A 26066-nucleotide genomic window follows, 5' to 3' on the forward strand; every position below is an offset into this window, starting at 1 on the left:
ACCCCTTCCCATACATCACACTCCCCATTTTCCACACAGGCTGACAGTGGGAGAATGCAGGAGGCCAAGAGCACACAGAGGGATACCCTCTCTCACAGGGCAGCTTTTCCACCTTTGGCATGAGCACTCGGAAACCAGATCAGCAAGAACAATGGAAGTGCCTGATTAAGAATATTCAATGTTATGAGGGAGGCTAAGAATTAATTCATGCTTGTAATAATATTTTATATAAAGTGCTGAAAATTAAATATAGTAAATATACGAAGCACTCCTTTTGTAAAATTCAGACTGCAAAACCTAAAACTCAGGGAGAGACTTCATTTGCATTTGAAGGCACAGAGCAAAGTTCAGATCCAGGAGGGGAGACTTCACTTGCACTTGAAGGCACAGGGCGAAATAACATTTTTTTTGGAGCAAGACAAGGAGCGATCACCACTGTCTGACCAAACACCTGCCACCTGGACTCCACCACCGGGCCAGAGAAAAAAGACAAAAGGACTTCAGTAAGCCCAGGAAGAAGTATGCAATGCAAAAGATAACACCATATAGGGACAGCTGAGGAGATTTACATCCTGGGTCTAGCCTGAGGGCACAAAAGCTGTATAAAAATCTAAGCTCCAGCAGCAATTTCGTGTGAACAAGGGGAGGACTGTTTCCCAGACAGATCGTTGGTCCGACCTTGTTTCACCAGGTGCCAACTCCCGGGCTTGGTATCTTCAATTTTTGTTTTATTTTGGTGGTGGACTTTTTATTTCTTTGTAACCGAATTGACTTTAATAAATTTCTTCATATAAAAAAATTCGGCTATTTCGCTTGTAACATTCAATCACAGTGAAAGGACTGCTTAGAGTCCTCCAAACATTCCAAATGAGATTAATGCATTTCCTTCAAAATGCACCACAAGGTCCTATGCCCCAGCAAGAATTGTTTGGCATCTACTGTCTGTTCCTCTATCCTCACTTTCTGAAAAACATTCCTATGCTAAAAGACATGGCTGCCTAAAGGTTGCTGGCTTCCCCCACACATTTTTGTTCTGGATCATTATTTCCCAGTTGCTGCAGCACACCATTGCCCAGGTTTTAGTATAGCTTCTTCTCTTCAAAAATGGGGGGGGGGAACCAAAAAAACAAAAAACAAACAAACAAAAAACAAAAACAAACAAAAACCCCAAAAAACAAAAAAACCCAAAAACAAACAAAAAACCCCAAACAAACAAAAAAAAATCCAGATGGAATTCAGATGATCACATGTTACAAAACGCCCTTTTCCCCCCCAGTAAATGCTGAGAAATAAGTGCACTCAAACTTATTACCAAGACATACTTCCCCATATCAATAAAATTCCTTTGATTTTGATTTTTTAATATTATGACATTAGAAAAATAGAAAGCATGCCCTTCTACAAAGTACAGTTCAGTTTAAAACACAGCTGAAAGCTTCAAACCTAATTGTAGATTTATTCCTAACTGCTGCACTGCTTTTTAAAAAACTATGAAAATATGTACCGTGTAGGTAAATTAATAACAGAAAATGTAAAAAATCACAGTATATTACATTCATATTCAGCGAGAATCAGAGTTTTCCCTCTAGTACAGGTATTTGCTGTAACACAAAGCAGCATTCAAGCATTCCATCTCTTCTGTGATAAACATAAGGCTGTACATTCGGTTTCTCACTATGAGTTTGATTCGAACTGCTCTGGGTTTAGAGCTGACTGGCAGCTTCCACTGGCTGTTGCTCAATGGAGTGGTTTCTCTAGAGCAGAAGAGAGCAAGAGGGAGGAGGAAGTGAGAAAGGGAAGAAGCAAAGACAAAGAACCCTCACGGGCAGTAAATGTGAAGATAACGCTCTTGGGAAGTTTCTACAAACTTCCGAAGCAACATTAAGAAACTTCAGTGTATCCAGAAGTACCGTGCTGAGGGCTCGAGTAAACATGGCAGTCACCACCCCAGCAGGGTCACCATAAAGGACAGATCAGCAGGCGGGGGTCATAACTTCAAGGAAGGCAATAGGAGGACAGGAACACTCCAGGAACACTTATTCTCTGCCTACCACCACAGCTGCAGCACTGTGTCTTTGAGAACACTACCCTGGACGCACAGATGCAGGCTGGAAGCACCTACAGGTGGCAGGATCCAAGCCATGTCCATTTAAAGACTGAAATCCAAGTTAGATTTCCTGTGGTACACTCAGACATGTTTTCTCAGCTTCCTGGAACCCCTCAGACCTTCAAATCACTCCACTGCAACTAGATCCCTATCCTATCAATCTTAAAATGCATATTGTTTCCCTAAATGCCAGGGAGGAAAGGTATTCCTCCTGCAGGAACCTCATTCATTAGCTGTAAATTATAATGATTACAAAAGGCTAGTCAAGGAGTCTCATTCATACCAGCCACACGCAGCATGGTGTGCTGCAGCATTTTACAAAGATGCTGTACAGCCTAAGCTGTTGTGGTTCAGTACGTGAAGTGTACAGCAGTAGTAAAACCAGATAAAGACATTTCTTACAGTAAATTCCACCCCAAAGACTAGATGCCACAATAGAGATGTCACATTCTTTCAGGATTTCTTGAGACATCTTCAGATTACCCTTCTCTTTCCTCTTACTTCCACCATGGCAGACATTAGACAGAAGTGGCATTAAAAGACAGCCAACAGGCAAGACTATGCTTATTTCTACTTTTATCTTCCATGTGTTTATCATTTGTTTGAATCTTTAGTATCTCTTTATCCACCTTCTTGTTGAAAGATTTGTAGTTTGTTCGATTTGCATTTAGAGAAAAACAGTGAATAATACAAAGAAATCTCTTGGCTTCCTTCACTCCAAGGGATGAGGTCATAGGGCTGTTGACAATTATTTTAAAACAATCAACCTTTCATTGAGTGATGTGATCGTGCACATTCACACAGCCTGATGAAATACAGGCTTGCTTCTATCTAGAACCTCAGGATTGCAGCCATGATATCAAGCAGTAGTTTGCTAGGGCTGGAAACATTTTCTAACAACTTCACAGACCAAAAGCAGACACTATTTTCCTTAGTACTTAATCCCCAAACTTGAAGTATTATTTCCTAATCCTATGCTCTAAAACTGTAATTTTAAACAGATGATTCATTAAAAATATAATTTTTCCTAAATTATTTTGATGGCAAACTTCAGTACCCTGATCTACAAGACAGCCTCTCCAGCTGCCTTTCCATTGCTCCCTCATAGTCTCAGGAGCTCAGCCATCAGCTACACTGACTTTCTGCGGCACTGCAGAGGGAGGGAGGGAGGAGGATGATTCATCTGTGTCTCCTACTGGGTCTCTGATGAGGAGCTTCAGCTTGAACATGAGCAAGAGAACAGTCATTTTAAAAACAAGAAACGTACAACTCCTTCAGCTGCTACTTGGGAGTCAAAAAAAAAAAAATGAAGTGGCAAACGAACAAAGTAACTGTCTGAGCTCTTCAAACACAGGTTAAAGCAGCCACATAGGGGGAGAAGTGGTGACAAAACTGTTTGAGGTGTCCAGGATCCTGAAAGGGCTGTGTCTACCCAAGAAGTTGATAACACATCTTACACCTAGATTTTGGCATGGTCTCTGACACATCTGTCAAGGGAAGGTTCAGGAGCAGCTGAAGACTTGCATTTGTCAGCCACTTCTGTACAACCCCAACAGTACAAATAAGGAAGAGGTGACTTCCAGGATTTGTGATGTTCCTCAATTAGTAAGGGCAATTTCATAAACAGCAGGAGTAGCACAAAAACTGTGCATTTCAAGGTATTTTCTTCACAGTCAGTATTAAGGAGTTTCAAAACAAGGAAAAGTAATACAATACTGCATGCTAATCACTAGTAATTTTCCATGTTTTACCAAATCAGTAGGGAGAAGGTAATCTACTTCATTGATCCCTTCTACTTAGTGCATTATGATTCACAGGCTTCTCCATCAGCATCTCATCTTCCTTTGTCCCAGGGATAAGAAACTTTATACCTGGTTTCTCATGTGTTAAAGCTGGCATTAAAGGCATGACCTGAAACTACAGCTTCCAGTTTTAGGACAGTACCACAGTGCACAAGCACACAGACTTTCTTTATAATTCAGTTTGAATTTTTGGGCTGGAAATGCAATCTTTTCAGAAGTCTGAGTGCCAGCAACTGCTTCCCAGGCCTGACAAAGCAGTGCCCATTAGACAGTCTGTTCCTCCAGTACCACTGGTGGCCAGACTCCTCAGAGTGCAGGTGCAGAAAAGATCCTGTGGCTCCAGACAAGAAGGAGCCCTGGGCAGGGCTGACACAGGCTCCCAGACACAGCCCAGTGCCCAGCACCTTCCACAGTGACCAGAACAGGACTGAGAGTGAAGATGCTAAACTTGGTTTTGGAACAAATTCACAGGCACCCTCTGGAGACCTGGAACACAGTCAGACCCAAAAAAATGCAAGGGTAACTTGCTGCCATTTTGCAGTGGAGATAATCTTCACAAAAATGAACATATTTTAAAAACTACAAAAATTCAGGTTCGCTGTTAAAAGTGACAGAACACCAAATTCCTGCTTTGTACCCATGCTGCCTTCCTGCTAATACAAACAGATACTTCCTCTGAAAAAAACCCCAATTGCTCTGGTACCTGAGAAGGATTTTGTTCAAGAAATATAATAAATCTCTAGTGTGTCTACAAAGATATGAAAACCCATCCCAGAAAGTGTAAAAATAACAAAAAATATTAATATAATAATACACTGTTATATGCTTAAAAATTCTAACAACATTTTAGGAATGAATGAAAAAAGTTTTCCTAACATTTCCACTCATTTCTTTTAACATTAGTAAGAAAAATCCATGCAGCATAAGACAGTATAAATCCATTGAGACAAACATTCCCTGAGGTATGTACTGCATAATAGCTGCAGTGGAAGCTATGCCAGTAACTAATTAAACTTATGCCTCAGGCATTAGTGATGTCAATTCATCTATTCCAAATTTATTCTGTTTTTAAAGAGCAAGTAGATAATTTTCTCCATGAATTCTATAATTTTTAAAAAATTAAAAATTCATTACGTAAGATCTTTTACAGTAGAAATACACTGGAAAAAATATGTTTGATATGATAAACTATCATATTTTAATAAACACAGTAAAGTTTCATGCCCTTGTGAGTCAGGTGGCCAACCCATCCAGGAGCATGGAAATACCTTTCTTCCTGAAAAAGAATGAAAGACTAGAGAAAAGAGCTTTGCTCTTGACAAAAGGCAGCTTCTAAAAACTCCTTCAGAAAACCAGGTGCTCATCCAAGATAATAATTTTCAAGCTATATGATGATTCTTACCTCAAGAGTTACCGGATTGAATTACATTATGTGGCATTTTTTGGGCTGTAAAAGCCCTCAAGGCTGGGCTGTTTATGACAATAAATGACAACAATAGTTACTCTTCCAATTTCAGAAGAATGGCTATAAAACTATGTAGAAATACCTTCTGCAGTAAACTGTTGCAGCCTTTAGTTCATCCTTGTTGCTTCTGTCAGCATCTTCTCATGAAAAAAGGAGTCATATCACTTCCCCCCATGGTTCTTGCTACAAGGTTTGCAAGAAGGTAGCAAAATTGTGACAACATCTCCTCTTTTAAATTGCATCAGAATTCAGATTCAGTGTCTTCATCGCTATTGGTAAATTCCAATTGATGTAATTCTGCTTTCAAGGGCAAAATAACCTCCATATCAAGCAGTGTATCACTAGAAGTTCTAGTTCATCCTCAAGCTCCACAAAGACAACAGAGCCCTCTGACCACACTTCTTGTATAATCATGTTAGTGACACCAGGTTAATACAAACATGTTATAATCAGCCATGTACTACTACCAAAAAGAAAAAAAAAAAAAAGTATACCTGAAGCTCAAATCAGAAACACATTGTCATAAGCTGGCTTTGCTTTTGGCATGCTACTCTGAAAACACAACTACACGTTACTTCTCCTTGCATCAGATCATGCTTGAATTTATGCAAATGCTGTTTAAGTGGTCCAACTTCACAAAAAATGAAACTGCTGTTTGCCATCTGCACTGGTAGTGTTGTAATGCACAACATTAAGCTTTATTTAGCATTGTTTATGCTCAAAGTGTCCCCAAACAGTATTAATGAGACTGGTTAAGTTGCTGGTGTCAGAGAAGCCATGACAGCAGCCATTAAGGAGCTTACAGAAGTTCAGAGTGCATGTTCTTCTTGAAAGCAGACCTATTTCACTGTGAGCAATTATTAGAGGTGTCACTAAGTGTTTTACAGGCAAAGGGACATAAACGCATGAGCAATTTTAAATAATGTGGTCATTAATTAGATATTAACAAGGTATTCAGGACAAAGAAAGTTAGGTTCATGCAGGTGTTCAGTTTTTAACATGCTGAGTACAGCCCAGAGGCCTGAAGTTATTATAATTAGCTGCAGAACAGACACGTTGAGCTGCTCTAGCAGAAATTCATCAGCATGAACAAGAACTGCCTCCCGTACATTGCAGGGGTACTGTTTGCAGAGATCCCAAACATAAGACATCACAGCTGACTCGGATTTTTAGATGCAGCCAAGAAAGATGGTCTAAACACCACTTGCCGCAAAGAGGAAAAGACACTTCAGGATGACACAGCCTCTGCAAAGGTAATAGATGCAAGGGCTACCTTCTGCTACCTCACCTTAATACAACAAAGCAGATCTACCTGATTCAACTTTCTTGAATTGCTGAATTTAATCAACTTGTTCAGGTTTTGTCCTTAAACAAATATTCCTTAGTAATATAATTTAAAAGAGTGAGGTTTCAAGAAAGAAAAAGACAATAAACCAGCTTCATAGGGGTGTAATTTTAAGTTACAACATTGGTCCATGTAGTTCGCAGTGTTTTCTGCTTCTCCTTAGAGACTGTGAAAAAACTCAGAATATGGTTTGGAGAAAGATAAGAGACACACACACACGTGTACAGAGTTAAATATTAAAATATTCAAACAACAGTGTAAATTAAAGAATATGCACCTTACGATTAGCAATAGACAGCACAATCCAAAGGGAACCATACAATAACTTTGGATCAAATCCATGAAGGTAACACTACAAACCACCAATATGGAAAGATTTCATAAAACAAAGCTATGCAAAGTAACTGCTTGTGAGTATCTGTCAAAAGTGAAACCCCAAAACCAAAAAGAAAAGCAGAGAAATTGATTTTGATTACACAGTTTACAGCAGTTTTAAAGGAAGCTAACTGGGGGGAATCAATATAAAGTCACTATGGCACATTTGAAAACACCACAAGATAAAAATTTATTGCAAACACAGATGTTTGTCTTTGCCAGTACACACTGTCATAGGATTTTAAAATCCAAGAACTCATTGGTCCTTCTTTTAAACCTTGGTAATGTCAGTACAGATTGAGGGCCCTATGGGGTGGCTCCCAAGAGCCACTCTGCTCCACCTCAGGGCTCCAGTTCTTAACTTCCCAGGCATTCCAGAAACTTTTACTTGTCTTGTCCTTCATCTTTATACCAAACCTCTGGGAAACAGGTGCAGTCGATGGTTTACAGTGCTTATAGTCTGCAGAGAAAGCCAACCCAAAAAATCCAAACCCAAAAGGAAACACAGCAGAACTGCTATGCTGCACTTGAACATTATTCTGCATTTCCTCCAGTGCACTTTCATCTTAGTGTTGTCTGGGGGCGGGGGTGGGTTTAACTGCATTTACATTTTTCAACACAGTACCCTGGGTTACAGTGCCCTATCCCTATCCTGCCCTTTTAATCCCAACCCACAGCTTCACTCCCCTTCAATCATCTTTCTAAAATCTAGCCCTTGTTAGCAATTCAACAGAAACTTTTACTCTTGACACTGTTCTTTTCCATCCTTTATTTTTTAAATTTTTATCTGTTTTAACAGTGGTCACCAGTTTTAACTCTTCAGAACAGCAAACATGCCCCACTCATTGCAATCTTCTCCCTTAACTGCTCTATCACAATTTCACTGTTCCTCTATTTTCCTAACTTAAGTCTAATACCAACCAAATACCAGTTTCTCACAAGTTTTTTTCTAGAGAGGCAAATACTGCATTTCTAAATGTAATCTAGATAATTTTCTATCTTGGCTGGCCTCTGCCAAGTGTTACTGAACTCAGGCACAAGATTCTACTCCAACATTTTGTGCTTTTTGTACTTCTCTCACACAGGTACAATGTGTTTAGAATATGCCTGCTGAAAATAATTTTTACTTCAAGACAGAATGGGCTGCTCAAATATCCTATTCTGAAAACATCTTGTTCATACAAAGCTTCTGTCTTAGCAGAGCCCTCCATGAATGACTGAAGAGGAGTGTGATTCATTTGGCAGCTAAATTATTTAAATAGTTCCACAATGGCATAAAAAGCCCCATATACATCACAACTTCCCCCTCCCCCCAATTATTTTTTTCCTTTTCACTCAATCATTTTTTCCTCTGAATTATTAAATCCTTCTTTCCTCTTCAATACAGTTTGGGAATTCTATGGCTGTAAGAACTCATAAGAGAAGGTTATTATTAGCAGTAAAAAAAAGGGTTGTAGGGAAAAGATGGCTCTACGGGAACTGTGAAATGGAGACTATTTCAGGTAAGTGAAAAACCCAACACTCATTCGATGTATAACTTCTTCAACAAAACTCATCCCAGCCAGCAGCCTGCTTACCAGACAGCACACAGGTGGTTCTCTGGCTGACAGATAAAGTCCACAAATTAACACACACTCTTACCCACAGCAAGCTAGTAAAAAGCAATTGTGGAGAAAAGGCCAAACTATGTAGCAGCTAAGGAGAGAAAAGCAATCCTGATGACATGAAAAAATTCAAACCAATCATTATTGTACAGCTCAAAACTCCCCCCAATCTTATCATGAGGTAAGTTTCAGAGAGAGCTACAGCAGTTCTGAGTAGCTAGAGAAAGAAAAAAAAATTCCTGAGATTTTCAAAAGACCACAAAGACTTTGCTTCTCACATATTTCAAGTCCATTCAAAAAACACTGGTCCATGAACTGATTTACAGGTTACTGAAAGTGAGAGAAAAAATATTAAACAAATTTGACTCATTCATGATGAGTCAAACTCAATAGAGAGTGCAATACTGAAGTTTAATCTGGGTTAGTGTGTATCACTCTTTATCCTGTGATGTCTGTCCAGCATGTGCTGTAAAATGAAACACAGAGAATACTGCTTGTATTCTCAACAGAATGAAAGCCCACCTTGCCACACTATCTCATGCACAGACAAGACCTTCCTAGTCTGTTTAAAGACAAAGAGCAAACAGACTGATGAAACACCATGGAGGAAAAAGAACCCAAAAAGCCATCTTAGCTCACAAAACGAGGCTGAAGTATAAAGGAACATTTCTAACCACGAGAGCAAAGAGATTCTCAAGCAGCATTTGCTGTGCACAGCAACAACCCAATGAATCTTCATAAATGTGAAACATGGAGCCTACAAGAGTAAGGGGATGATCTAAGAGTTATTTTCCTAACTCACCCCATGCCCTTGCTCTCTCATTGCTACACCAACCCATACATACACGTTAAGCAGTTACCTCACCCCTCCCCTCTCTGAGTAATTTGAAGCTACTCAGAGTAACATCTTCATTAATATTCTGATATATTTATTTCTTTGTTTGCAGGTTTTCTCAGCAGTTACCTCTAACCATTCTCCCCCTAGACTATTTTATGTCAGACAAGTCCAGAACTTGTATTGCTGCCTTTCACAGAATATGGATACTCTCTGTAGATGCCTACTTTCACAAAGGATTACTTAGGACTTGTAATAAATTAACAACTCACCTCTTCACAGTTGAAGGTCACTTCAGAACTTGTGGCATATGGAAGAAATAACAAGGGAGGGAAAAGGATGCACATGAAAGTATAGCCCGAAGAACACTAGGTTTTGTTAAAAAAAAATCAACTAAAGGCACGGTTCACTCAGTCTATCCAAATGCTTAAAGAATCATAATTTTATAATGTTACTAAAACCTCCTTCTTCATTCTTGGCATAAGTGCATGTGTGTGTGTAGGCATAATTTAATTGCAGTGTGAAAAATGTTGCTCATTGAAAGAAAAAGTATGTAGTTATAATTAGAAGTGGAAACTATAACCAACACTTAACTTGATTATACAGAAAAGGCATTGCTTATTCTCAAGACAGAGCCTCTAGGTGTCTTGTACTTCTACTAACTCTCCTATTTACTACTCCATAGTTGAGTGATCCCTACTGAGCCAAAGTACTGTGAATCCAACTAATTGCTTTTACAGGCTCACAGAATGGCCAAGTCTGGGAGGCAGCTCTGCAGATTTCTTAGTCCAGCCCACTGGCTCTGTTCAGGGTCAGTGAGAGCAGGATACTCAAGGCTGTGTTCAGCTGGCTGTTAATTACATTCAAGGATGAGGGTTCCACAATATCCTCGGACAGCCTGTTCCAGTGTTTGCCCAACCTCAAACATTTTTCTTACATTTAAATGATTTGCCTGTATTTCAATTCATGCCCATTGTCTCTCCTTCTTTCACTGTCTACTGCCAAGAGGACTCTGGCTCCACTTTCTGTACTCTAACACATCACGTACTCAGACACGTACTAACATCAGCCTGAGCCTTCTCTTCTCCAGACTGAACAGTCCCATCTCACATGTCACAGGCTCCAGCCCCTCAGCCACCTTCACAGCCCTGCACAGGACTCACTCTGCTCTCTCCACCTCTCTCCTGTGTCCACAACTGGACACAGAACTCCAAAGGTGCCTCACCAGAAAGGAGAAGGGGAGAAGGATCACATCACTCCTGCTCACAGCACTCTGTCCAAAGCAGCCAGGAGCTGCCTCTGCCACAAGCACACTGCTGCCTCATGTCCTGCTCCATGTTCCCCAGGATCCCTGGGCCCTTCTCCACAAAGCTGCTTTCCACACACTCAGGCACAGCCTGTACCCGTGCCCAGCGTTATTCCTCTCCAGCTGCAGGGCTTGGCATTTCCCTCTGCTCAGGAGGGAAATGAGCATCCTGTCAGCCCATTTCTCCAGCCTCTCGAGGCCTCTACCAAGGGCAGCACAATCCTCCCGGGAGTCAAACACCTGCCAGTGTTGCAGCACCTGCCAACCTGCCCAGAGTCCTCTCTGCCCTGTCCTGTTCATTAGTGCAGACCCTGAGCAGCATCAGCCCCATCACACACCCCTGTGGCACCACTGCCAGTGACCAGCCTGCAGCTGCAGCCTGTGCTGCCTTTGGGTCCAGCATTTCTGCCAGCTTCTTCCACTCCCCTGTACTGCACCTCTCCCGTTTGTCAACTTGTGGGAGACAGTGACAAAAGCTTTGCTGAAGTCAACATAAGCAACATTCACTCCTCCAAGTCAGTCATCTCATGGCAGAAGCCTAACACATTGCTCAGCCATGACTGCCATTTCATAAATCCTCACTGACTACTCCCAACCACCTTCTTGTCCTTTGTCTGGAAACAGCTTTCAGGAGGTAAACATGAGGCTTGAGTTCCCCAAATTCTCCTTCTTTTCCTTCTTGAAAAGATGATTGACTTTTGCTTTCTGCTACTACTCCCCAGGAGCCTTCCCCAAGGTTCTTTCTGAGAAAATCAATTTTCTGTCTCACTTTAGTCTCCTCTGAGATTTTCTTCTGGATGAGGCATTATACCAGATCTGTCTACACTACTTTTATGATGTATGAATGAAAATAACACTTGTTTTTCAGATATCAGGCTAGGTTGCAGGAATGATAGAGAGAGGAGAGAATGTCTTAGAATGCTTTATACTGTGGAAACAAACACGACCTAGAGTTACTGAATGACATTTCACAGAATAAAATAGGTCTCCCAAACCCAGAACACTGCAAATAAAGATATCTATACTTTTGTAGTCAACCATAACACAGACCAAGCATTCATGTGAGCTCAAGGATAAGAAATGAAGCCATGTAAGACATAACTATTCAAGCAATTCTAACACTCGATGTTACACAGCCATGATTAACTAAAACACCACTTTTGGGATTAAATGTGACTTTTAGAACATATATACAACCTCACAATACAAGCTAAAATTTTTAAAAAGACCATATATTATAGAAATATAATTTATATAATTTATAATTATAAATATATTATAATTTATAATAACATCCTTCTATATTATATAAATAAAGCATGCAGATTTCCTGTGGGGAGCTATTAGAGCATTGCTTTTTCAGAGATGCCTGAATTTACATGTTTTGTCCTCTGCCCATTTTTCAATGCTCTTCCCATTTATTCTTTTTTATTTCCTGATCAAACTTGTGTTTCTTCAGGCTTTGCTTAATCACACCATCCTTACTTGCATGGAAGCAATCTAACTCAGTACAAGCTGTACAGCTTTTCTCTCTGCACAAGGTTTTGTGCACCCAGCAGAGAGGAGCTTGCAAGGCAACACACCACTGAACACAACTTTAGTTTTGTGCTAGCATTGCAACGGTTTCTGCAGTGCACAAAAATGCTTCATTAACATTTCAAACAATGTAATTTGGTGCCTTAGCTGCATTTCCTGTGATGATCTGTACAGCAAGGTTAGCTTACTATGGGTTCATCTTAAAGAATCTCTTCCAGATACCCTGTAGATATCCTTTTCACTTAAAAAAATGCTAGAGAAACTGTTCAATCACTCCTTTCCAGTTGTCTCATCTGCTAATGGCTGAATACAAAACCAGAAGTTAATGCTAATGTTATATGAAAAAGCAGTATTTATTTGGATATTAAATGCTGTCTGAGTATCTTACACAGCTTCCATGGCTGTCATTATTCATTCTAGCCCTTTCTCATGAGAATAAAATCTGAATACTAACTACTCTCTTCCAGTCACAGAATTCAAACCTTAAACTTCTTTCTTCCAAGAGAGGCAGGTGGTTAATGACTATATCCAAGAGCAGGTACATATAACTAAGAGGCATAGTTGTAAATTCCTTGGAGAGGAGGAAAAAGAGAAATACAAAAGTAGAAGGAAATAGAAAAAAAGAAAATACTACAATGCAACAGTGTGCTATATATATTAAACAACCAAAGTGGAATTTTCTAAAATGGTACCTATTTGCAAACTTCCACCAGCATAGCTGAAGCAAGAAGATTAGGATGTGACTAGCAATTGAAGCAGCAGAAGCCCTGACTTCAAGTAGCAGAACTGGTTTAGCTGACTGAGCTTTCACTGGTACAGGCTGCTTGCTTGCTGTGCAGGGCTCTACTAGATGGCCCCGAAGCAAAACTTTGCCACAGAGTTGCGGTACAGCAGAAGCTCCCTGGCAATACTTCACACTAACACCCTTGTAACCATGAAAGAACACCAGAGCAGGAGGTGCAAGTTCTTATCACAAACGAGGCTGCTCATCCTCATAATGCTTACAAAGACCGATTTGGTTTTGTATTATCTTACACTTTTAGCTCCTCATCAAAAGGTACACACATTAAGAAAAAAGAAAAAAATATTTCAAGTGGCCACTGTTAACACCAAAAAAATCAAAGAGTTCTTAGTGCTAGCAAAGTATCTTCACCAGACAATTATGTTGGCATAATTTTTTTGGCACACCTAGAAAAACTACACTTGTAGTTAATCACTGTGTATTGTCACTGAATCATTACATGTAATACCTTTTTACAAGTCCTGTTTATGTGCATTTCCCTGACAGCAGCAGGAATGCAAAATCTTACTACTTTGAGATGAAGTTCAGTAAAGCAGTAGCGTCACTATAATGGCAGCCCAGTATCAAAAATGCCCTTTTAGGTTCATCTCTTCCCCTGCTTCTCTGCATTATGCTCCAGTGATGCAAACTTCCCTTTTTTCTCAAGCAGTCTAACCAGCTAATATTAACAGGCTTTAACTTAAAACAATTGCCTGTAGCCAGTATTTATCTTTAATTTCATTGTTTGTTGCCAGATCTGATGAGGGGATACTGAGTGTGGGAGTCTAGTCAATTTTTCCAACAACGCAATCTAGTAAGAGATAGTAATTTAGCCTCTCCCTGTAAATCCTGTTTTGACTTTATGAATGTCTGAAAACACCAGCTGGAAACAAATACATCTGTTAGCACTCATTAGCAAATGCTGGTGCTGCTGGTTGTCAAAACTCAAATCCCATCTCCCTGTCTGTCCTTTGAGATACATTCTTCAATGGTAGGACTTGAGAATTTCATTTTAGTACAGACGGGCTCAAAAGCGTGACTGAGAAAGCCTCCACTAATACAACAGTCTTCAAATAAAAACCTCTCTCTAACACAGCTGTAATTAATATTTTCTCTCATTCTTTACAGTGCCCAGTGTCATGGAGCTGCAATTTGACAGCAGGACACAGTACAGAGCTTGGAGAGGCAGGTTACCAACACATTACAAGTAACTCCAGGCATGAGCAAGGAAGCCCTGAAGGAGTTCCTCAACCCTGGAACTTGTATGCCCAGTTTCAGCTTCATGAGAAAATAAAACCCACATAGAAGCTGTGGGGTGGGAAAGTGGGAAGAGAAGGGCAGCTTCTAATGGAAACATGTGAGCCTTGGAAACTTACTGGGAGTACAGTATGCTCAACTTAAAGTGACCAAACAAAAACCACCCTTTTCTAAATATCTGAATGTTCGCTAAGGAAACAATGCAATGGTAAAAATCCCAGCAAAAAGAAATGGGGTCAATATTACAGTGTCACTTCAAGTGTCACCAAGGTTGAGAAACACATGCTATTTCCTTGTGCAAACTCTCATATAGAAAAAAAACCCATCCTTATACAATTGCCGACTGGAGTAAAAAAGGTTGAACTAATGGATACCAGAGGACAAACTTTCTTTATTTATTTTGTAAACTAAAACTCCCTTTAAAATAAATTTCCCATGCCTTAACTTGTATGTTGTGGTTTTAGACCCAGTGTTTATTTCTGCATACAACACACACATATCATGAGTGCCTACTGCACGGACACATTTATATATATATATAGATATATATACAGATTTCTATGAACACCTGGAAAGCAATTAGAGTTTGAGAAAGAGCTTTTATTTTACAGTTTAATGAGTCATTCTTCTCCTTCCACTTACCCAGCATTTTCCTCTGATGTCCACCAGTTTGACTAGTCTCTAAAAAAACTTCACATTGAATAACAGGCTGCAGAAGTTCAAACAACCTAGCAAAAACATGTGGGCTAACAATACAGAAATTAGAAAGTTTTCTGGGCAGAACTACAAAGCAATTAAGAATTATGAAATACAGTGCTCAGTCCCACAAGCACTGTTGTCTCCTCCTTGTCATTCTATCAACTTCAGTGAACCACTGAAAGGTTTCAAATTATGTATTTTTTTCTTCTGCAGGGAAAAACCCCATGATATCTCACAGCATGATAACTCAAATCCTAATTCCTTCCAAGATTTTACTTTATTTTTAGCGTTCTGTACTTTTACAAAACATCAGCAATAAACCAGTTTTTGCTTTTGAATTAACTATCACAAATTGTGACAATCTTCCGTGAGAGCTCATAATGCCAAGGTCGTGCAAAATTCATAAATTGTGTGGGAACAAAAGTAAAAACGTGAGCATATGTCCTGTACCTGCCCAACACTACATTTCAAGTAGTTCTACTTATAAGTGGTTTATTTCATGATATAAATTATATAGCAACTATTCAACTAATTTTAGAATTAGACTCCTCTAAAACAAAAGAGAAGAATTAAAAAAATTATTGAAAGCTACACTGAGACATGAATGCAGATTTTTGGTGGATGAAATTCAGCTATTTTCTATTCAAGATAGATAATGTAGTAGCTCGGAATTACAGGCATTTTTCCATCCATATTTCTCCAATTCTGGAAGAAGAATAACTCAGGTCAACTTAGAGGGACTTTTAAAGCAGGAACAGATGACATTTTGATAGCACAATAAAACTGAACCATGGCACATTGGGGAAGCATAAAGGAAACATGAAGATCTGCATGTTACTTTACCTCTAATTATTAGGCATTCATTGGGCCAGAGTGATTTGGCAGTGGCTGATGACAGTGTAAGAGCCATGTCTCTGTAGTGCCATGCAGACAACATGACAACACCATGCACTAGGACAGGCTCACCTGCTGGCAATGTCCTGAGGGAACCATGGTAAGGAGGCTTGGGGTGAGGGAACAAAAATGAAAAGATCCTTCAAGCAATCAAAAAGCAGATAAACACATGAGGCAAAAGCAAAGCTGAATGGCGTAATGCTCTTGACTCCAAGTAGGAAGAGAATAATTTTCAGCCAAAAAGGTTGAAAGAGATTTTCATTTGGTTTGTGTTACCAATTAATAGGTAAATACTGACAGATAAATCAGGCAGCCTAAACACACCAGAGCAGGTTTAAAAGGGAAACCAAGGCTTAGCTAAGCTGGTTGTAAGGAACCAGCCAAAATAATGGCAACCTCAACCAATGGTTGAGGTTACAACCTTGTAACCTCAAGCAGTCATGAAAATTATGGAAGAAGTTTCTGTTTTAGAGACAGTATCTGTTGGAAGGCTGTTTTTAGTAAGGGCTTTTGATAATACTGGTGTATTGCCTCTGGGAATGCAAATGCAAGCTCTCTGGAAGAATGAGTACTGACTCAATCTTTCAAAAGGTGCAGTGAGTCCTCACCAAGAGGGAAATGGACAAATTAAGGTTTTGTAAAGCACTAGATACATACACTCAACACCTTGCACATTCTTTAATGGCTTATGATGCATTCATTTGTCTCAATATTCCCATTAAAAATAATAATAATTCAATAAAAGCAAAAGTCATTACTGCCTTCTGTAAAAATGAAAGGTTGGCCTTGTTCCTTCTCTCTTGAGTGGGAAGCAGCAAAGTTATTTTTTAAAATATATGCTCTACTTGTTTTCCTTCCATCCCTCACCACCCCCCGTCAGGACCACTGGCACTAAGTATCCATCACTGAACAAGTTTGAAGCCAGAGTGAGTAAATAACCAATTCTACTACATGATGGTCGTTTACCTGCACCTTTGACTTTTTCCACGGTAACTGAATAACTAGAGTGTCTATATATAAACAATGATATATTTCATATGGCTGCAACAAAGCCAAAAAAATGAGGATTAAGAGGCTCACATACACTCGGCTCTTTCCAGCTCTGAAGAGAACAACATGTTCTATGCTCATAAACCTAAGCTGCTCTAATATACTCTGTCATATTATAATGTTACTTTTTACTAACAGTGCCAGTGAAATTCTAGTAGAGTACATAATTAGGTGACAGCAGGAAATAGCAGACCCTTTAAGGACTGTCTTCACCGTCAGCTTCCCAAACAGTTCCCAAAAGGTTCTAGGAGGAAATTGCAGCACTTACAAAACAAAATACAAAGATACCTAATTAGTCAAATACTAGTGCCAACAGCAAATAATGCAAGTAGTTTGTCATTCCAGTCGATATTCCCTTTATAAAAACATGAAAACTGTTACATGGTCTACACATGAGACTTCAGAAAAAACAGCACTTCTGTACATAGGAGTAAACCCTAAATAGAACAATGAAAATCCAAATAAATTAAAAATCAACACGACCAAACAAACCCCACGTACACATACATATTTACTATTAATAAATTACAGTGATTGATCAGAACTATAGAGTCTCACTAAGTCATGGCAGCAGCAATTAGAGCAGCAATCTCTGATAACTTTCTTTTTTTCTCCTACATGTCCCTGTTTCTCTCACCTTCATTCTTTCTTACTGTTACTGTTAACACTTAGGTAATAGAAACTGAAAGACAATCAGTAGATAAAAGTCTGGATACAGGCTGTATTCTTCTATGTAAATGGTCTATTTGTTAGACTAAGGCTGAAGCACAACCTTTCACCATTATGATTATTAAACGCTGTAGGTACCACATAGGCTTTCAGATACTGTTTCTCTTATATCCTTTTTTTGCAAACAAATATTAAAACCATTAAAATCAGAAAGTATTTCCTAAACTGGAGGAAAACCATCTGAGGGCTTTGTAATTAAACTGCAAAGAAGGTGGAAGTATTGACAAGTATTCTCACGTTAGCCTCAAACAGCAGTGAGACTGAACGGCAATTCAATTTCTAGAAGCTTGTGTTTTAAGAATTTTAATGAATTTTTGGTCCCATCATATAAAATCAGATACACAGCTGCACTCTCTTCAAATCCAAAACTGTAGAAGTGTGTTTTGTAAGACATTTGTATGCAAATAGTGCTAAGAGCCTCTACAGATTCTACCTCCAAAGAAGAGTCTCACAGCAGTCTCCTCCAACAGTAAAACAATTGCCAGGCCAAGCGTGAAAATGAATCAGACCAAAGTACATGGATTACTAACATATCCACCCACACACAATCTACAGAGAAAATAAAAACATCCGGAGCTTGTAAGGTTGCCAGAGGGGGGGGAAAAAGAAAACTGATTTTAGGGAAGACACAATGTAAGTTTAGGACACCTTCTCTTTGCCTCAGAAGCTTTTAGGACTAGGTTGGAGAAATGCTGTGAACCATCTAATCCTGCCAATTCTATAAATCCTAATGACTACTTTAAGAGGCTATTGCCAAAACCACATTGAATTCTTTGTATAACACACACATCAAATTATAATATATAACTAAGTTCTGAACAAATTGAAGCTACCTAAAGAATTCTTATATTATAACTCCAAATAAATGATACATTTGAAAAATTGACTTCTAGATGGTACATTGGGTTTTTGTTTCAGTCTCTGATCAGATTCTCCTCATGGCTTGGAGCTTCAGGAAGAAAGAAAAAAAAAATTTCCCCTTAACCCAAATTAGGGGTTTTGTAATCTACAATTTAGGCAACAGCATATTTTAAACTGGAATGCTCTACTGAGGTTTTCTCAAGACTACAAAAACTAACCTGATCAAGAAGAGGAAATAATTGAGTCTTCCTTAGTATATTAATTGATACTAGCTACACTAACTCTATCAGTAAAGCAGTATTTAAATAAGAATGGGTTTAGACCTCAGCAATTACATTGCATGAAGAATGAAAAACAATAAATTTTGTTTTCAAATTAATAAATTTAATAAAATCACATAATGGTTAGAGGATGGAAGGGGACCTTAAAGATCATTTAGCTCAAACCCCCCTGCTGCCATGGGAGGAGCAGGATCCATGGCAGAATTTCCATCAGTCCTACCAATATATAATTACAAGTAAGCCACTGTCTTTTCAGAAAGTTACTTTTTTGCAATATAATGTGCTAGTCAGTAAGAACGAGTAAACACCTCAACATTGAATCTTCACATTGCTGTGTGCTCACTACACGACTGCTGCACGTACTCATACTTTCACATACTTCATAAAACGTTTACAGACTAATTCCCACAAAACATCCGACAGCTGACAGACCCAAACCACCATTTTTCCTCTTTTCCACACCCCCACACTCCCCTGAGTAACTCCTCCCCTCAAAGCCTGCCATCCAAACATATCCAGCAAACTGGTCACCACAGGACAGCCAAACCCACGCCTGCTCCCATGATAAACATACGGGATCCATCCTGCTGACTGCACTGAGCGCGGCACGCTTCCACCCGCCTGGGAACAGCACCAGCTCCCTGTCCCAGGGCAGGGGAAAGAGCCTCCCTCACTGCCTGGCACTTTCAAATCACTTCCAGGCCCAACACCCAGCGCAGCTGGCTCACTGCAGCTCCCTCAGCTCCTCTGAATGCAGATGAACAGGTTGAGGTGTGACATGGTTCTAATCACGCCTTGGGCATCCGGGACAGCCCAGAGCGCTGTCATTGCTCTGTGCTCAATTCCCAAACAGGAGGGAACGCGGCCAAGTCACAGACTGGCACAAGACAATCTCGGCCAATCCGTGTCTTTGTGAGGAGATGGGCCGGAAGAGGGAAGAAACATTTTGTTTCACTAGTTTTGCTTTCACCATCGTAAGAGTAATAACAACAGCCATAATAAATAATCACAACCTGTGATGTTACATTTCTCCTCACAAAATCTTGATTGTGTGTTTTGTTCCTTGTTGACAGGAACAAAACCTCAGAGAAAATATTTTCACATGATTATATTCTCTTGTATTCCACCGTAAGTGTAACAAGTTTAATGGCCATACCCAAAACTTATAATAAGAAGCTAGTACCCCTGACTCTCATTCAGTTAGGAACCCATGATCTGAAACAATTCCTCAAAACAAATATGTAGACAGCATTCTAGTAAGACATCCAAAAACAACAAAAGAAAAAGCTCACTAATTGAGTTGCAAATTCCTGCCAAGTGTGGGGGGAAAAAAAAAGGTACCCCAGCATAACAATTCACTGACCCATAAAGCAAGTTATCTTTTCAGGTACAGTCAGAAATGATTTCCCTAGTCTGCATATAACCTCAGTGCCTCTGCTTTCCCAGAATATTCTGCGTTGGAAGGCATCAATTCCCACTTGTTGCCCTAAGTTTTCTTGCCTTCTGAGCGTTTGCATTTTTGTAGTTGAGATTCTCATGCAGCTTCATGTAAACTATGTAAATATTTAGAATTATCTACTTTGTTTACATATTTCTCCTCTGGGAGGAGTGTTATGATTGATGGTGATGTTCACCTATGAGGTTGAAGAGGTGACAACCTGTGTAGCCAATCTTTTACCTTCTGTAAAAAGTGTATATAAATGGAGTCAGAAATATTAAAACAAAGCTTTCCTGCCTTTCTGCTGCCTCCTCGTACTTTGTGTGTCCAATACTGTGACACTCACTCTTAAGTGAATGGCCTGTAAGGGGACTGAACCCACAACAAGTGGCTACTGAGGCAAAGCTGATGCAGACATCACTTAATTGGTAGCACTCACACTGCTGAGGTGAGCAGTGAAGGCCCCAAGAACCTACAGAGCAAAGGCAGGAAGTCACAGAGGTGCCAGAGATTGCAAAAGGCTGTGGTAAAGCAGCAGGGCAGGACAACAGGAGTTGGTCAGCTCTCTGCCCTGGCAGCAGCTGGGGAAGCAGGACCCAAAGTGTTCTCAGACATGGGCAATATTTTCTTTTCCTGCCCAGGAGCCAAACTTCAGCTGCAAAGGGCCCCTGTATGTGCACGGGACCTTTTCATGTTTTATGAAAAGTTTTATGAAAGCATGGACAGAGATAGGTAGAGGTGTGTTACAAGCACAAGGGTCTCAGCAAGAAATCACTGACAGTCCCCCCACAACCTTTGGCTGTTTGTGATAGAAACAAACAAACCATACAGAGAAGGAAACTAAACGGCAAGCAACAGATAAGGATCTGCACTACGTACCTAAGATTCAGCACGAACATCTTTACATCCTACAACTAATCTGCACTATTTCAAGATTGTATTCTGCTTGCATAACAAGAAATCCAGATTGCTTTTCTGACCCAAGGCAGCAGTACAGTTAAAAAAATCCCTGCCCCATTTCACTGATTCTAAAATGTAATCTAAAACAGAATTTCAGAAGCAGCTACACTACACTTCTTGCTTAAGGTAAATTTATCTCTCCAATTCTGCTAGTAATACTGGCAAGTCCTCTGGGGTACAGAGAAGCTTTCAGGCTGTTTCATGCAGCAGATTCAGTTTACCAGCATAACACTTATTCAATCCCAATCAGAACTGACTTTGAAAATTAAATCCAGCAAGCATGGCTCTCCAACAGTTTCCTGCTTTCTACATATTCATCTGCTATCAGCAAAATCTATCTGTCTCAGATGCTGTCACACTTACAAACACAGTTTTACACTGCAGAGCATGGATTTCAAGTTGAAGTATTCAAGCTAGAAAGACATTGAAAACCAACTTTATATCATATAAATTAACAACACTGCAATCACACCTGATACCTCCTCTTTGTCAGCTGTATAACTGAGAATTAAAGCAGACACCAGGAATAGGACATAATTCTCCATTTGTATTTTTATCTCTCTGCCTGAAAAATTGAAAGAAAACAGAAGCCGACAACCAGATACACTTCCATACATTTCTTACGATACATTCAGCACCATTATCTCTAACAAAAGTAGGTATCTTCAAGTGTTGACAGAGGCACGTCAGATCTTAAAGAGAGACCAAAGATTTTTCTTACATTTAAACAAACTTCTTCCTCAAAAGCTTCCGAGTAGCTATAGCCGAAGACTACTACTAGGCAATGAAAAAAGAAACAGAAAACAAATTTCAAATACCTTTTCTGTTACGCCTTGCATATTGAATTTCAGAGCACAAGAAGGATATGAATCCGTCTTTTCCGTCGCTATATGTATAAATACACAAAAAATTCAAAGCAGTTGTTTTGTAGATTCAAGAACAGGAAGCACCTCTGCTACAACTTCGTAGAGAAAGTCCCTTGAAAAAAAATAACTGCGTATGTACCTCATGTATATCATTGCTACCTCCCCTTTCCTCTTTCTATCTCACATCTGTCTTCAGACAGCTCCTCTTCAATGGACTCCTAATCTGCATCTGTTCCAACAAATTTAAAAACGCTTTTACTACAGGCAACTCCAAAAGTCTTCTGCACATTCACAACCTATTTCATATTCCCTTGAAAAATATGGGGGATTTGTTTCTTAAATAACACTTCAAATGGATGTCTTTTCATAAACATTCCAATATATTGCATTTTCCTAGTTTTTCCATTTCCAATTTCTACTTCTTTTCTCCCAAACTTGACTTCCAGAATCTCTGCGTAAATGTTAACAGAAACCATTCGGTAGTCTTTACAGTGTTAATTCCATGATTTCATTTCAGCCCAACCATTCAATTTTTGCAAACCTCAACAGTTTATTTGGAACATCAGCATGAATTTATTCAAAGAAAATAAAATCACAGAAAGGAAAACCTCTTCTCCTTAAGAAATGATTCCTACCTCTTAAAGGTAGAATGCAAAGAACCTCAAGAATTTAATTTGTAGTTTTTAACCTTCGAATAACTTTCTCAACTACTCTTAAAACGAATTTTGATAAGAAATAGGAATTTGGAGCTGCATTCAAGTCCACTACTTGTCTGTAGCATCCCTTTTTGCCTGCTTCTCAATTACTTTGTTGACATACACTTTGCCAATAGGGCATGAACTGACTGCTGGAGAGCCCAACACTGCATTCATGTGTTAAAAAATTTTCCATAATCAAGAGAAAGTTCACAATTACTTATAATCTTACTGGGCAGAGTGATTATGCTTAATAAGTTTTCTAATGGGACTGCAGTTTTGACTGTAGCTCTCCATATAGGAGATTTACACAAGAAAAATGAAGGTTTTCACTCAAGAGATCCATAATTAACTCTAAGTAATTGTGTATCTTCTACTTCATCTTACCTAGTTTAGAGAGAAAATGCTTGGCTATAAAAAACATGTTTGACTTTAAATTCTTCCTCATTTTCAGCTTGAACACAATGTGGGTTTTAGTTCTTTAGAAAACAGCCCTGGATGCTGATTTAAAAGAAGAAAAAAAAAAGGCAGGAAGGAAAGAGGAGGGAGTGGTATTTCATGAGAAGACAAAATCTAAACCATTTACTGTTGTCTTAGAACTTTCTATTTAGAAAGAGCTATTTATATTTCAATTATGTGACAGGATGCCACAGTTTGAAGTAATTCTGGAAAGAAGAGGCCTTAAAATTAGGTACTAACGGTGCCAACTTGCAAATCTTTAGATTAGTATATTCCTATAACAGACATTCATAGGCTGCATTTGTTTAGAACAGTAAATCCAACATCTCCTAAAATCAGCAGCAGATTTAAAATATCAGCCAGGAGAAAGTTTTAAGGAAGTCTGCATTTGTCCCACAGTTCAGTTCACCGGAGTTCAAGCAGAAAAATATTACCAATACACAGTGAATACCTAAACAGTTTCTTTCCCTTTGCCCAAAGTGTTGATTTTCAGAGATTAGCAAAAACCGGATTATTCACTGTCCTTCACCATGCCCTTTCATCTCGTTGAGGCCCTGTCTAGTTCCTAATTTTTGCTGCCTGACACACACAGAGCTGCTCTTCCTTCCTGGCAATGACAGGAGCAAGGATGGGGGTGTGTGTTCACCCCCACAGAAACACCTGAGGCTCCTGTGTCCACCCCCACACCCCCTGCCATGGGCTGGCTAAACTCACCACCACACCACCTCCCCCAGTTACCTCGACATATGTAGCACTAAGGAACCAAAATTAAATTACTTCATTATGCCCATATGTCTAAACACACAACAGGCTTAAACAGTTAGAAGAAGTTAAAAAATAAAATTAAAAAAATAATAAAGACATTTATACCCTCAAAAAAGGGAAAGTACCAAAGCTCCTCAGAAGTTGTACTAAAAGATTAACATAAAAACTATATATGTAATTTATTGCAGTTCTGGGTCTCTTTTCCATGGTGGAGAGACAGGTTTATGGAGATTTATGGAAATTAACAGCCTATGTCTGCAATGACAAATTGAGGCCCAGAGGTACTAATAGCTGGCTTCATATATGCAGACATACGTGTGCAAACACAGATGCCCAGTAAAAAAAAAAATTTCTTTCTAATCCTCTGAATAGTTGTCCTAAAACTGCAAGGATTACTGCAAGTTATTTGGTATATTAAGTGAATACAAATTGATGTTTTTAAAAAAGTTTTTGTAGCAACTGTATGGAGAAATCTAATTATTCTCAACTAGTTTAGCCAGGAATAAATATTCCAAAAGAAGCTTCTATAAAACCCAAGAAAACATTCTGGAAAAGCAGAATCTGTTACAGAGAAGACAAAATATTTAAAATGCAATGGCCTATAAGTTGTTCTAGAATAACCACTTTGTTTTCAGACCATGAAGTCAAATGTTTTCACTGAACAGCAGAGAAATGCAGCAGTAGCTTCTTTTATTTTCAGCTTGTCTTTGCAAAGAAAGTAATATTTTCTTTGTAACATTGTCTCAATAGAACATTGCAATATAGATATGAAATATTTCATATATATGCAATATATGTGTATACATATGCGTATATGCAATATATTACGGGTTTGGATATAAGAGATATTATGATATAAAAGCTGATATTTCGCCTGAACAGCACAGTACATAAAGCTTGTACACACAACACAAGAACAGTTCCACTTTGTACTCACTCTTACAAAGTTGTCAGGGAACAAACCTCTTCTGCCTTTGAGCTGTCCTTCCCACCAGCCTCCGTCATCTTTCTTGATATTGGTGATTATGTCACCTACAGTGATTGTCAGCTCATCATCGTGTTGAGCTTTGTAGTCAAACTCCACTATCGCCTCCACTAAAAGAGAAACACACATATGCACAATTATTGACTACATTTCTGTTTTCCTGCCTTCCAAAGGCATAAGAAAACACCAATGCAATCATATGTTCTCAGTGAAAGTAGTATGTTCAACCAAGAGAGTACATTGAAGAGGCAACATGCAATGGTAATGTTCTGTGGGTAACTGCTACAAGAGAGGCCAAAGTGAAAAAACACACAAAAAAGCCCATCATGGTTAAGGCAACATGCGTTTTTCTTTATTTTTTTAAAGGAAATCAATTTGTGATGCTTCAGGAATATTTATTCTGGCAGCATTACAAAGTTTAAGTTCGGACAAAGTTTTACCTTTCGTTCACAGGGCTTTCAAAGCATTTTATTTTATATTGAAATAAATATGGAAAGGTTCTCAAATTCATAAGCATCCCAAGCCACTGCAACTACCTTGCTAAATACATCATTATCAACCTAATAAGTATTTAACAAGAATTTTTTTCATCGTGATGACTTTCACTGTTGTTTATATAGAAATGCAAAGCTTTGCTGCATGAACATGCCCTATTTTGATGAAACACAGGGTTTCATCAAAAGAGAGATTTACTTTCACTTGTGATTATGCATCAAAGAATTGAAATGACATACTTCTACTGCTCTGAATGTCTGTTATCAGAGTTGCATTACAAGCTTGCTACCATTATATGGTATGTCTGTCCTTACCCATCCCTTGAAACGATACACACAAGAAAGTCTCTGTAGAGAATTGAGAAAGTCATAGACAGAAAAACTCCTTCAGATAATCAAAAATAATACACCTAGGGTACTCAATATGGAAGCCATAGTTATATTTAGTCGTTCATCAAACATTAACTGGCCAGACAG

General features: G+C 39.0%; 1 protein-coding gene across 4 annotated transcripts in view; it reads right to left on the bottom strand.

Moving 5' to 3' along the window:
- SH3KBP1 (SH3 domain containing kinase binding protein 1) overlaps window positions 1-26066 on the bottom strand; it is a 212887-nt gene that overhangs the window by 162530 nt on the left and 24291 nt on the right. For 2 of the 4 annotated variants that reach the window (XM_066313936.1, XM_066313937.1), the window contains exon 2: window positions 25048-25205. In XM_066313936.1, coding sequence (XP_066170033.1) covers window positions 25048-25205 — 158 coding nt within the window. Of the gene's footprint in view, window positions 1-22143; window positions 22273-25047; window positions 25206-26066 lie in introns of those variants that run through there. The other 2 variants (XM_066313938.1, XM_066313939.1) reach the window with 2 other exon arrangements.

The sequence above is a fragment of the Sylvia atricapilla genome, chromosome 2, assembly GCF_009819655.1.
Source record: "Sylvia atricapilla isolate bSylAtr1 chromosome 2, bSylAtr1.pri, whole genome shotgun sequence".
Taxonomy (NCBI): domain Eukaryota; kingdom Metazoa; phylum Chordata; class Aves; order Passeriformes; family Sylviidae; genus Sylvia; species Sylvia atricapilla.